Raw genomic sequence first — 14072 nt, 5'->3', positions numbered from 1 at the left:
AGCTATACTGTATAGTTAATGTATAAGCTGCCTGTGTGGAGCTCTGGCTATGTTTTTTTTTTTTTTTAAAGCGCACCTTGTCGCACTACACGACATGTGAATAATGAACATCCTTTCGACTCAGCAGAGCTCCTGCTGAACATAAGCCCTGTCAGTAAACACGCGGCATTTAGGCATGAAAAGATTGGTTTAGATCAGTTGACAGACAGGCCGGAGGCGAGACAACTGCGGTGTCATTAATGCTTAAGAGGGGCGAGATAAGCCTCCGCCCCGGGTAGGTTTTGGGAGACAGTGTGAAACTATTCTTCACACGTGGGATTGGCTCTAATGCGCACTGTTATGAGGGGCTCCCAAGGCCCCTTAGGTCAGTGAAGAGGTCCAAAGGAAATGGGTCCTCTAGTCGTTGTAACTTCCCCTGACCAATAGTCTGAACAATGTTACAATGTTTAGATTGATAAAGCTGTTAAATTATATTTAGGACATGGCTAGAGCTATGAAGATTTGGATAAAGTGCAATTTAATCAGGAATTAATTATACATTTGGTGTAGGATGGGTTTTCAAAACCTGAAGCACAGTGGCTGCACTGTAACCAACAGTACTGTAGGCTATGTCATCAAACATTATATTCTTGTAGGGACCATCATGTTTATCATGGCTTATAGAAATATTTAAATATGCACTTCAAATGTCACACATGGGGCTGCAGGTTGATCATTATGATATGATCCATTCATGCAAATAGGCTACAGTTTCAATATAATTATTTGCTTTCAATTTGTTGCAATTTTTCTTGTGTGTGTGTGTGTGTCTGTGTGTTTGTGAGACAGCAAGAGAGAGAGAAAGAGAGAGAGAATCTGTATTAATGATGCCCATGCTAAAAAAAAATCAGAAATGTGTGTATGCACTTTGCTTTACAAGGAACATCATAAATGCTGCTGCACTGAAACAAGCCTGTTTCTTCTACACAGACACATCAAGTGTTTGTACTGTACAGTGTTAAAGTAGCAATTTTTAAAGGTCACAAGACATCTCATGACAAAGATCCTACCCACCTAGAGTGGTTTTCTCTGTAAACGAGGACATATACAGTAAGCTAGCATTCACAAGCTTCCCTTCCAAACCATTGATACAAGCTGTTGGTCACTCATCTCAGGAGTATAGTACACATACTGTACTTCAATGTCCTTAAAGAACTAGAGTTGCAGATAGGAAAACAAGCATGCCATTCTTTTCTGTTCACATTGCAATTTTATTTGATATGTAGGAAATGAAAACATGTTCATCTTATTTTTTGGAAAAGATGAATGCAATTGCATATTGTTCCACCTGACAGATTGAAATGTGTGAATCCCTGTTGTTTTGTGTTCTTTGCAGATTGCTGATGGATAGGAGCAAACGGATGTGATTAGGAGATTTGTGAGGAAGGGAGGCCCCTCTAGGGGCTGTCTGACAGCTGTTGTAGTTTCCAGCGACAGGCAACAGACAAGACAATGCCTGCGTTTTGCAGTAGTACTTCTTAATGCAATTAAAATCCAGGGTAATTATACCTGGCAGTTGAGGAGATGATGGATATACAGTATATTATCAAAGTCCCTCTGTAGCACACCTAGATAGCCAAACACAGGCATCTTCTTTCTTGAAAGGACAATCAGACCCATCAATATTTATAGAATTGAATTCCAAAAAAGGCTTTCATAACAGTACAAATCAGCCTTGGAGACTAGTTAAACTACATGGTGAAAAATGACATTAGACTATGTAAAGGTAAATGTTGCCATGTTGATATTCTTCTAGAACTGGCAATCTAGATCTTTCTTACTTAGAATTATTTTGTAACGGCATCCTTTGCTGAAAAAAAAAGCACAAAGGTTTCAAACATGAGCTTTTCAATTCGGAGCGGTGCTCATTTGATCTGGATAGGTCTGCTGGGCTGCTGTCTGGTAGATATTGGGGCTAGTATGGAATTCACTGGGGCGGAGGGCCAGTGGGCCAGATTCCCCATGTGGAATGCCTGCTGTGAGAGCGAAATGAGTTTCAATATGAAAACCAAGAGCTCGCACGGACTTCTCATGTATTTCGATGATGAAGGATTCTGCGACTTTTTGGAACTCCTCATCCACAACGGGAGGCTAAACCTGCGCTTCTCCATCTTCTGTGCCGAGCCGGCCTCTGTGCTCTCCGACACAGCGGTCAACGACAGCCGCTGGCACGCTATAACCGTGCGCAGGAACTTCAAAAACACCACGCTGGTAGTGGACCAGGAGGTAAAGATGGTGGAGGTGAAGTCTAAAAGAAGGGACATGACTGTGTTCAGTAATCTATTCCTAGGAGGTATACCCCCTGAACTGCGCTCCGTGGCACTGCGGCTTACCTCTGCGGCCATCAAAGACGTGGTGCCATTCAAAGGCTGGATAACCAATCTGAAAGTGAACGGCTCTGAGCCCGTGCTCATTGCCAGCGAGGGCGTTAACAGCGGCATTTGTGGAGCTGACCACGTTTGCCAGAACGGAGGAGTCTGCAGCATTGTCAACGAGGAGGCCATTTGTGACTGTTCAGACACCGGATATGAAGGGAAAGATTGCAGTGAAGGTAAGATCCTTGGATTACCTCTATCAGTGTTGTGAAAAATCTTTTGACTTTAAGTCATGTCAGTATGTTTTAGCAGAGTTGTCTAATGGGCCGTTTTTCACATGTTGGCGCATGAATATCCCAATCAGTTGAGGGCAGGCCTAAGCATCCGCATGGTCATGGGATATGATCATCATTTGCGACCTACCATGGAGGACATCTCTGTTTGACGTCATTGCCAAGCTTCTCAAACCATAGCTATGAATACAATCTACACAATGCATTCACCAAAATTCTGAGCTTCGTTTACCTCATTGATGGCCTACTTCACAGAACACTTCACAGATTGTTATTTGCTTAATAGCAACAACCAGCCAGGTCTTTAAAACTGAATTCTCTCAACTTGCTTTGCTTGAGGCCATACAGTTTAAGCATATGGCTGTTTTAACACAGCAACTTTTGTAATTCAAATCAGCATGATGCAGTAAGACTCTGGGTATTTTCATAGAGGCAGAGAAGACGTCTGGACAAACTTAATAAATGCATACATGTCTCCAAACAGTAATACTCCCACGTTACAGTCTACTTTTCATGTAGTTCTTCTTTCTGTACCCTGGATTATGCATGGGAAAGGGTTATGCATGGCTTGGTTTTAAATGTAAGGAGGATACATAATCAGGAGTGTGGCTAAAACCAATCAAATACTGATCAAAGACTGATCTTCCTTGGTCTCTAATAGAGTGCTAGATTTGTCTAACTCCCTCTTGTGGTCAGATGTCACTCTTTTTTCTGTCCTCTCCATCTTTCTTTCCTTTTTTTGTCATTTTGATAATCATTTCTGTGGACTAATCTCAATGATCTTGATGTTGATAATTCTGTGTTTGGGTAAGCCCTTGGCTGATGAGAGAAACTGTTGCCACAGATACAGTTGCCAGTGCAGAGACCTTCCTTTAATGTCAACGGAGCCTATTGAAGTATTGCCATATATAGACACAGTGATCTATATTTCTGGTGTGCAGTATAGGAGCACAATTATAATCTTCTCATCTCCATTCCCCTGTAATCCTGTTTCATGGAACAAAGAGTGCTGATTCTGATAAGGAACGCGCCGTGTCCACCGCATTGGTGATTGTTGTTTTTCCAAAACTGAGCAGGGTTAGGCGAGTGAGCGTGATGAGCAGTAGCAGGTAGAGGACTGAGAATGAGTCATGGCGCTGCCCATAAGGCCCTGGCCGTCCTCTGCGGAGTGGCTAAGATGACACATTGGTGTTTGTGGAGCAGGAGAAGCCCTTTGGCTCTCGTAGTCCCAAGTTTCAGTGCAAGGTGAAGAAGTGCTCTAATTTGTGGCGGACTGGTCAAGGCCACGCACTGGTGTGTCACCGGACACTGCGCTCTGAGTCATGTTTGGGGCTTCCGTGCAGAATGAAAATGTTGTTTTCATGAGGTGAATTAGGGGACCATTTTGCAGTTTGAGCTGGTTCAGTGGAGGAATGAGCTGCGTGTTGATGATTGGTTCCTATCTGTGGGACAGTAGTTCATGGCAGTACCCCCCACCCCCAGTATTGAGCCTGAGTGAGGTGACCTTTGTCAGCATGTCTGCTTTTGTTTTTGTCATCTGCCTTTACACATGAGGGAAAAGAGATCCTGTAACTAAAATTGAAGGTCACAGAGCGAGACACAGATAAATCTAGATGGTATCTGTTCAGAGGGTTATTCTTAACTCAAATCCGGCAAACCTAATTCTGTCTCTTTATTCTAAGGAAAATGGAAGAAAGAAATCCGGCACCCAAAAATGTGTGAGGAAAAAAGAGGCCAGTTCAGACCAAGTGTCTGTCGAACGCCGTCAGGAAGGAGGGGCGAGCTTGTACCATCGCCACAAAGGCGTCAGCCACCACAAGGACTGATGTTAGACGTCTCCGTAGCCGAGATGTGTGTTTTCATGCTGTGGGGATTGGTGGGTGCAGTCTGGAGAATTAAAGGCGGCCTCTCCGAGCACGCTTTGTCATTCTCCCACCAGGCGGAGGGGTAATAACCTGCTTTAGCGAGGCAGGTGCGAGCAGCCCAGCGGGGGGGCTAGAGGCCCAGGGCAGCGCTGCTGTGCATGGCAAGCTGGCATGTTATGAGACTGCTTCCCTCCTTAGTGTGGGCTGTTACTGAAAACGCTGGCAAATTGTCTGAACTGGAGAGTAGCCAAGGCCTAGGGCTGGGTTGCATTCTTTGAATTGTCTAAGGGCACTGTTGGGCAGTGGTGTGGTGGTGTACGCTTTAAAAGGGAACGCTTTCAATCGCTCAACAAGTTGGTCCCCAGGAAAACTACATTCACAAATCATGTGCGCGAAATTTGTGTGTGCTTGTTCTTGCCGTGGATTTGGATTGTTCCGGTGGTTTTGAAATGCTTTCTTCATTTAATAAAATCAGTCCGTTGATGGGAAAGTCAATTTGAAGCCAACACAATGCAGGCAGAGTACGGAGCAACGGAGGTCATTCATCTTCAGCCTTTCAACTAGTCCTTTCCATGTAATTAATTCTATTTTCCCCCTGGCCTGGGTTGACAGGGAGAAGAGCTCACAATACAGTTTGGCATGATTAGTCTTAATTATGGAGGACACTTGTTATTCAGACATGGAGAGGACAGACAGAAAGCCATTATGCGTTTTGTGCGTGTGGCCACATTTTCCTTCAGCAGCGTAGCGGAGTTCTTCTGGCTATATTTAACCTCGTCCCCCATGTCCCCTGAGCATACTGTCCTGCTCTTTTGGTCCCATGTGCTGTTGCTCGTCTGGCTCTCTCTCTGGGGAGGTGTCCACTTGTAGAGGTTGGCCACTGACCTACTGATTCCTTTTTTCAGAGCCAATATTTAACGAGCACATGCCAGAGATGGGGATGATTTTACCGTTCCCAATAACTCATTAAAATTGATATTCTATGTCATAGACATAGTTCTGCATGTTTAGCAGTTTATTTAAGTCCAGCTTTGCGTATCACAGACCATTAGCCAGCTCTTGCCAGTTATCCAGCAGCACCAATATTGAAACCACTGCAGCTCTGGAAGTGGAATATACAGCACACAGTTCTGTTGTAATTACCAATCCAATATCACTCCAGATTGAATTAGAGCTCTTAATCTTTGTGTGGATGAGATGATATAGCTTTAGCTTGCCACTCAGTATTGATCCTCAGGAGAATCATTCAGCTGGCACAGAGTGACAGAATGACAAGTTGGATCTCACAGGACTGCCAGGCACAAGGAGGCTGGATTGACACTGAATGTGTCTGAGAAAACATGCTTTTCTTTGTGCGGAGGGATGGCTGGAGCTGCCCTCCAATTAAAGGCTGGTTGCCATTATGCTGTGGTTCCTCCTGCCATTCAAACATCTCAGAATGATTTTGTCTCTGCTGCAAGCCCTTTGGCGGGCTAAAAGATTAGGGTAGATCACATGACGTTTGGCTAATCTGCCGCTACGTTGGTGAGTCCACTGAAAAGGCATAAGTGCTTTGAAGTGTAGCACAAGCGCTAATCTTATGAGAGGCATTTAGTTGCCCTCATGGCCACTCCATGCTTCACCCTCCACTTCCTGGACATGATCTCCCTCCCAGCCTCTCTGTGGAGAGCAAAGATTTTAGAGCGTAGCGCTCTAGAATCTTTGATGGAGGGTGTGTTATCAGGTTAGTTGCCATGACGCTGATGAGAGCAGTGTGGTCCTCCAAGTCAGCATGACAGATGACACCCCTCTCTCTCTCCATCCTCCGCTCCTATAATTTGCAGCACTCTCTCTCTCTCTCTCTCTCTCTGTCTTGGGAGGGGTCCTTACAATCAGGGTGTGCACAGCAAGCAGGCAGCAGAGATGGGCTCTTCACCCCACAGTAGAGATGCTGGGCAGGAAAGACCGTGTTTATTCGGAACAATTTCAGCCATGGTTGTCTATCTGTGTGTGTGTGTGTGTGGGTGTGTGTGTGTGTGTGTGTGTGTGTGTGTGTGTGTCCGTCCTTTTCCTCACAAACAATTCTTCATCTCCTCTCCACCGCTGAGAATCAGGCAGTGTGCAATGCAGGCAGCTCAGAAAGAGACGTCAGCTCGATGCGATTCCTCACCCCCCCCCCCCCCTCACCCGGCGTGCTTTAGCGGGCGGCGGAGCGCAGGAAAGCGCTTGACATGATCCTGATACGCCCGTCACTGCAGTGCAAACACAGACGCCACAATGCCAGGCTGGCCGTGTCAGGATAACGGGCCTTAGTGTGCATGCCTGCAAAAATACCCTCCTTATGCCAGGGGTACCAACACTGCCTAATGTCACCCTAATAATCCCCTACCTGGCACAAGTCGAGACAGTTAGTCATCATCCGTATTGGGAAAGAAAAAGGACAGTCTTTCCCATCATGTAGCATAGAATTTAGCGATCATTTTGTAGTAGCTATTTCCGATATTTGTGTGCGGCCAAACTACCAATGTATTTCTTGTACCAGAAAATGGAACACAATGGTCTTGTAATTCATACTCTAAATGTCATCAGCCACTGCAACATCAATTTTGATCCTTTCTACCATGAGACATAACTCTTTCTATTGGTTGTTTTCTCTCATTTTCTCGTGCTCCATGTTTTCGTTGGCTCTTGTCTTGTGTGGTGCATGCTCTTTGTGTTGGGTCGGGTGGTCCTGGCTGCATTGGTAAGTTCTGGGTCAATACTCTGCTCCTGATGCAATGCAGACGAGGTAGGAACATTTGAACCCATTTTACAGAAGCAAAAGAAGCAAAGTGTCTGCTACTGAGATATATGCTTTGCCAAGGTGCTCCAGGATCTACTGTGGAGAGAGGATGAGGGAAGTATTTAGAATGTGTGTGTGAGTGTGTGGTAAGACCAGCAGTGAGACACAAGTGAGACAGACAGAGATAATATTCCTAATGCTATTTTCTATGTAATGCACTGTTAAAATGTCAGAACAACAAATCCTACATCCTCATTTAAACAAACTACTATAGTCACCACGGTAGTTGTAACATAGCAGTTTTAATATGGCCTGTTTGCTTGGTAATGTGCTTCCTCTGAATCAACTGACTGACTGCTGTTGTTCTCTTTTATTAGGTTAATGCCCCTTCTCCTGTATAATTTGATGCTTCTGAAACACATGCATGGCTCACACCTTAATCCTATTCACACCAGACTGCGACACAATAGACTCTTAACTAAAGAGAAGCAGTGTGGGGCCACTGACTCACATCTGATCAATGGCAGCTGTAATGGCTTGCTGTTCTAATTGTAATGTTTACAACAGAATCCCCATCGCAATGATAAAATCTAGCAATGCAGAATTTTCTCCCTCTGAGCTGTGAGATCAATTCAACTTTCTCGCTGTACTTATTGACAAACCCAGTATTATCACTAGACACAATTAGCTGCATAAAATATTGGTAGTTTGATTTTTTTCTAGTCCCCAAAATATGATACTTATTATAATATCACAGAAGGTTTTATCTGTGGTATAAATCCCATATGGGAAATGATAAAAGAAAACAAATATATGTTGCCAAATGGGACATGCTCTGTGCCTATCGACCCTTCAGTCGGGTGTCAGACAAGAACAAAATGATTTCATTCTAATAAATGAAAACAAATGATACACCAGCAAAAGCACAATCAGTCCCCACCTCCCTGCCCACCACAACAGCATGTCTTAGCATGTCTCCCTCCCTCAGATGTTGTTCAGACACCATCACATTTTGAACTTGAGTGGATTTTTATTTTGTAGCATAGGCTGGAGAAACACAGGCCAGAAAAGAGTTAATTATCAAACTAAGAGTCTTTGCCATAGCGAACAGCTTAATACAGGCCAAGGCCACACGCATGGGATGCTGGATTCTTTGTTCAACTATTTGTCTGACGCATGGTAACCACGGTAACCTTTTTTTTTTGCAATGGGCCACTCTCCAGTCTGCATGCCTCTTAATCGATGTCTTCCTCTCTCTCTTCTCGCCTTGGCCGCATCCCTCCGAAGATGTCTATGTGGCAGGTGGGTGATTTTCCTTACTTCTTTTTCCTCTTCTTTCTCCTGCTCTCTCTCTCTCTCTCTCTCTCTCTTTCTCTCTCTTTCTCTCTTTTTTTCTCTCTCTTTTCTTCCCATTACCCCTCCACCTTCTCTCTCCCTTCATGTTTCAAACTGATTCTTGTGAAGGGACTGTGTGTATGTGTCTCCCGTGGGCCTGCAGAATGGTAAGTGGGGCTCTGATGGCCAACTGGGATCCAGGTATGGAGTACAAGGTATAAAAGCTCATTTGGTTGTTGTCTTGCCTAAGCGGTTTACTGAAGGCACGGTTGAACACAGACCGGGTGGGAATGAGTTTGCCCATTACCCAGGCCATTACACTGAGCTCAGGCCGGTCCCCCATTATTTGCAGAACCCAGAGGTAAAGAATGCAGCAGCAATATGCACATAGGAATATGTAACAGCCCCCGTTGTCAGAAAGGCATAGATGCACACATATGTGTGCGCACACACACACACACACACACACACACACGCACACACACACATATGCACATGGACACACACACACGCACCCACACAATACTTACCCAATATATGCACATATATATGTGCACACCCAAGTGAACACTCTATGTAAAACATGCAATCTAAAACTGGGACACATACATTCAGACAGAAATGCTGTCCATTTCCCCCAAATTGCATTGTGTGCTCGGGGGACAGAGGGTAAGTACCGTGGACAAATCACATTCTACGTCTCCCTCACATTTCTCAAATGCACAGGATAGTGTCACGGCAGGTAAAATACGGGTCCCATTATAATTCATTCCTCTTGAGGTCTTGTATTATTTTCATTAAAAAGGGAAAAGCCATGTCACTAAAGAGGTATGCGGGTAATAGGGTATGAGATGGGCTTTGCATGAGGCTGGCTGGAGTGCAACATGAAATCTAACTTGTCTTTTTTTGTTGATGTGAAACACTTGCAGCCAAAGTGGTTATTGCTGGGAGAGAAATTTATTTTAATATAGCTTGGCAGACCTAATGGGAATATTTGGTCCCGTTATCCCTGTTAAAATGAATATCCCATTACAGAATGTGTTATTTTTGTCTGTCCTGATGATTATGTGACACTTTTTAGGGGAGGGGAGGTTATGATAAGTTAGCACGTCTGTGGGCACCTAAGCACCTAACATCAGTAATCACTGTCTCTATACTTTAATTTCGGTAAAAAAAATTCTGCTTCATGTGACAGGCAAAGCATTGCAACCATCTAGGTTGAGAAAATGCTTTATTTTGAGAAACTCAAACTCCCATAAACCTCCTCTCTCCTCCTGCCTCTGCTCCCCCATGCCCCCTCCCCCCCACCTCAGTGCTGTGGGCATCACTGACTCTGGTGATGTCTGCGTGTCAGTGAGACCAATACAGAACACCCCCTTTCCCATGATCCCTTTCTTTGTGCTGACTGTGCTCTTGTTTTCCCTCAAGGTCTTGCGCACCTGATGATGGCCGACCAAGGTATGGGTTTGCTTTCCTTTTCTTCCATACCCCCCCTCTTTGCCTCCATCATATGCCTCCATGCCTCTATCCTTCCTCCCCTCCTCCCCTCCTCCCCTCCCTCCCCCAGTCCTCTCCATCTCTCCCCTCTCACCGCTGGTAGCAATGTCCCCGGGGAGCTGCTTTCTTTCCGACTTGGTGCTGATGAGTCGATGGATGGTTTGGTCTCTCCTTTCTTATTGTTTTGATTTCCTCCCTTCCTCAGACAGCTGCTTTCATGCTCTTCTATCAAATGTCTGTTTTGTTTTTGTTTTTGTTTGCTTTTCTCTGTGTGTTCCTGTCGTCTGCGGTTGAACGTCTCTCTCCGCTCTCGTCTCTTTGTGCCCCGTGTTGAGGGAAGTATGTCTCACACCAGTGGAGTTGGAATGGCAGTGGTTAGCTCTCTGGGAGACTATTTGCCCTTGTCTGTGTGTTTGTGTCCTCTCCTCCATTTTGTGCTCTCCACCTTTCCCCCATTCCTCCTCTAGCATGCCCCTCTCCTCTCTGCTCCCCCCTGCTCTGCTTGCTCCTTCCCACTCTGGCCGGTGCATGGTGTGGGTAATGAGACAGCTTGACATTTCCTTACTCTTTTAATCTTACATAAGGTCACAACTCTCACTGTTGCCTCTTTCCTCTTCTTTGTGTGCTCCTTCTCTCTGTCTCTCTGGAAATTGTCCTCTGGAACACACTGTGTCTATACCATAGGTAAAAGTAAAGGTACTTATATATTTCTTTTATTCCTTAACATATATGACTGTACGCTTGCCATGTATATTCCTGTCCTTCTGGCTTTATACATGTGTTTGTGCCCTATGTGCTGATGGTCAATTGATTCTGTGGTTTATCTAAAACGTGGGAGAGGAGGACTGACAAAAGGTAGGTGGGTCTCCCTGGAGATATGAACGTTGGGTTTGACGTCAGTTGTCCATGTTCTCCTGTCAACACCAATATGCCACTGTACATTTGATTATGCAGTTGAGACCACTAGTCATATTCTAAATTGGAATCTTTCCTTGTGTGTTTAATGGTTCTGAGTTGGCTCCCAAGCCTCCAGAAAAGGGAACACCCTCTCACAACAGCAGGTTAATTAGATCACACCAACCTGCCAGGGGACTTAAATCACATAAAAAGAATTTCCATGTGTCTGTTGGGTTGGATGTTTTTTTTTAACCTGCCAGGTGTGTCTTTCCTCGGATTGCAATGGAAAAAAAAACACTGAAACGAAGGTGTGAAGCATTTTGCTTTTTAAATTAAATATGCAGTTCACAAATAGTGAAGTTAGTGTTCCATGCACATTGTTGCTCTTTAAATGGTGTTTATATGATGGTGCGGTGGGATGCGGCCAGCTTGTCTCACACAAAAAGGTAAGAGCATCACACCACATGAGTTTCCCATGACAACCATTCGCCTCTGCTGGTCACCGCGGCAACGCTCAGGGGGAGCTGCGGCTCACTGGGCTGCGCCTCGTTGCGCTCATACCACTGGCCAGCGGAGCCCCATGACCGAGGTGAGTACAAGCCCGCTCCTCTCTCTCTCTCTCTCTCTCTCTCTCTTTTTCTTTTTTTCTTTCTTTCTGTGGCCACCTGCATTCCTGCGCCCAGCATTCGCAATCCCCCCCCCCCCGCCCCCCCTCCCCACGGCAGACACTGCACATGGCATGCTCTATGCACACGGCCCCATGATGCACAGTGTGGGCCTCTGTCTCGTCCACCTCTCACATCCTACACGTATACATTGTGAGGGGAGGGCACCAAGGATGTTGGGGAGCAGGTAGGTGCTGTGTATTTCATTCAGTGTCCAGGATTTGTGTGTGTGTGTGTGTGTGTGTGTGTGTGTGTGTGTGTGTGTGTGTGTGTGTGTGTGTGTGTGTGTGTGTGTGTGTGTTGGGGTTAGACTGAGAGGTTTGGCTTGCCTGTCTGTCTGTGTCTTCTAATGCCCATATGTGTCTGAGAGCATGTCATCCCTCTGTGTTCTCAGGAGATGTTCTCAGAGATATGTTTTTGTTGAGAGAAATGTTTTTATTTCTTTGTTTGTTTGTTTGTTTTTGGTCTCCATTCTTCACAGAGGACTTGGTTTTATATGTCTCTCTACAATGGAGTGAAATAGGCCATGTACCGTGTGACTGCACCACCTCAGTTCCATCCAATGAATTCGTTTCACCTTCAGAGTAGATTTATCTTCGTGATTTTGTGTGTGTGTGTGTGTGTGTGTGTGTGTGTGTGTGTGTGCACGTGTGTGTGTGTGTGTGTGTGTGTGTGTGTGTGTGTGTGAGACATTTGGGATTTATTTTCACCTTAGTGTTAATGAAGAAAACATACTTTTTCCATAACAAGGTAGTAGATGCAAATGAGTTGGCGCTCACATTTACTAAACGTTTGAAGCTCATTTCTCACATTGGGGAGAAAAGGTGCTGGTGAAATCATGAGCAGTTAAATAGATGTGCATTACTTAATCCCCACACAGCCTGGCAGAGAGCATGCTTGCCCTAAAGCTGACAGAATAGTGTCAAAGCCAGTTCAGTTTCACGTCAATGAATGTGCAGTTGAAGAAATGTAAAAAAAAAATAAGTATGAGTGAAGATGCACTCATACATGGATTGAAGATGCACTCATACATACATATCCAAAGACTCTCACACATAGGGTTAAGTTGTGTTAGTGCGTATTCTTATAGCCTAATATATTTTGTAGATATATAAAACAGAATGATAAAATGTGGCATTGTTTTATTCATCTTTTTGATGCCTTAAAAGTCAATACACATTATTCAGTGATGGAATGGCTGCTGCATAGTTTCGATGTAAACTACCCTCTACCCTCGGTCACCTTGTCTTGTGGCGGTGCACCCATGAATTCACTGTATTATTTAACTACAGAAGACCAAAACATATCTTTTAAGATATGCAAAACTATGCAGTGTCTTCCCCTCTCTAGGTTTTCTCGTCTTTTTTCTGCCCCTTCTTCTTCTTCTTCTTCTTCTTCTTCGGCCTCTTCTTCTATTGACGTTTGTTTGCGCACTTGTGTGGATTCAGATGTGTAGATGAGTCTCATTCTTTTGCTGTGGAGTTGAAAGGCAGAGGACAGAAGCTTCTGTCTTCCAGAGGCCTCTTGGTCGAGGCTGCTTCAGCTGCCTCAGCTGAGCCGCTCTCTGAGTGGCTGCCTGTGAGCGTGTGCAGGTGGGACGGTGCTTTTGCCAAATTAGAATACATTAAGCCTAATTGACATTCCGTGATACAAGAAAGCTGGCAGTTTTATTATTTACAGCTAATCTTCAGGGTTGCAAAGCATGCACCTGTCTAAATGGGGATGGGGGGAGGGGGGGTGTCGTGAGTCGTTTTCCCGTCGCCAACACTCACTTCCCCATTGTTGGGTCCTTCAGGAAGCCACATTGAGTCGCTTTCTTAGCGTCAGATGAGAGTGGGGATTGGACACGGGAGGCATTAACAACTTCCCCCACCACCTCCACCACCTCGGATTTCATCATTCACTTGCATCCTTGTCATTGGCGTGGAACGGGACGAGTTGAAAGCTGGCATGTGACGTGTTGATCAATACACATTTAAAATCCCATTACGCTTGGCATGGCAATTCTGATGCCTCGTTAATGTAATTACAAAGGCGGAACAGGCCGCTAAATTACTCCCAAAATGAGGCGCTGCCACATCACAGTCCATTCATGCTCTGAAAACCCCATTGAGGTGAAGACAAAAGCTAGGACATTTATGGGCAGGAAGGGAGCGGAATGAATGGGCTAGTTGAACATGGTGGTTCAGCAGTCTCTCCATTACACTGTAAAAGCACCACACCCTCATACGCTCCATCTTTACAGCACCGTATTACACCATGTTGCATCCGTGGCAGTGTAAGCGTGGTATTATATCTATCTGTGGTGCTCTTTTAGCTGGTAAATAGAGATCATCAGGAAAAAAAGTTCCTCTAACGCTAAATGTCAGTGAGGGAACCTCTCTCCATAATCTCCTTTGTGCCGT

The 14072-nt window shown here is 45.0% G+C and overlaps 1 protein-coding gene across 2 annotated transcripts in view; it reads left to right on the top strand.

Moving 5' to 3' along the window:
- Positions 1-1878: 1878 nt before the first annotated feature.
- The window catches only part of nrxn1a (neurexin 1a), a 138733-nt gene continuing 126539 nt past the window's right edge, over positions 1879-14072 (top strand). The window contains exons 1-5 of one of the 2 annotated variants that reach the window (XM_076297264.1): positions 1960-2590; positions 7430-7442; positions 8888-8892; positions 10037-10066; positions 10790-10801. In XM_076297264.1, the coding sequence (XP_076153379.1) occupies positions 1960-2590; positions 7430-7442; positions 8888-8892; positions 10037-10066; positions 10790-10801 (691 nt within the window). Of the gene's footprint in view, positions 2591-4275; positions 4279-7429; positions 7443-8560; positions 8576-8887; positions 8893-10036; positions 10073-10789; positions 10802-14072 lie in introns of both variants that reach the window. The other variant, XM_076297263.1, reaches the window with a different exon arrangement.

The sequence above is a fragment of the Alosa pseudoharengus genome, unplaced genomic scaffold, assembly GCF_046254945.1.
Source record: "Alosa pseudoharengus isolate Yale_2024_CS ecotype anadromous, Long Island Sound unplaced genomic scaffold, YU_APseudo_1.1 YU_APseudo_1.1_scf_20, whole genome shotgun sequence".
NCBI classification, from domain to species: domain Eukaryota; kingdom Metazoa; phylum Chordata; class Actinopteri; order Clupeiformes; family Clupeidae; genus Alosa; species Alosa pseudoharengus.
Note: the sequence above shows the minus strand (reverse complement) of the source record. Positions and strands in the feature narration are given on the sequence as shown.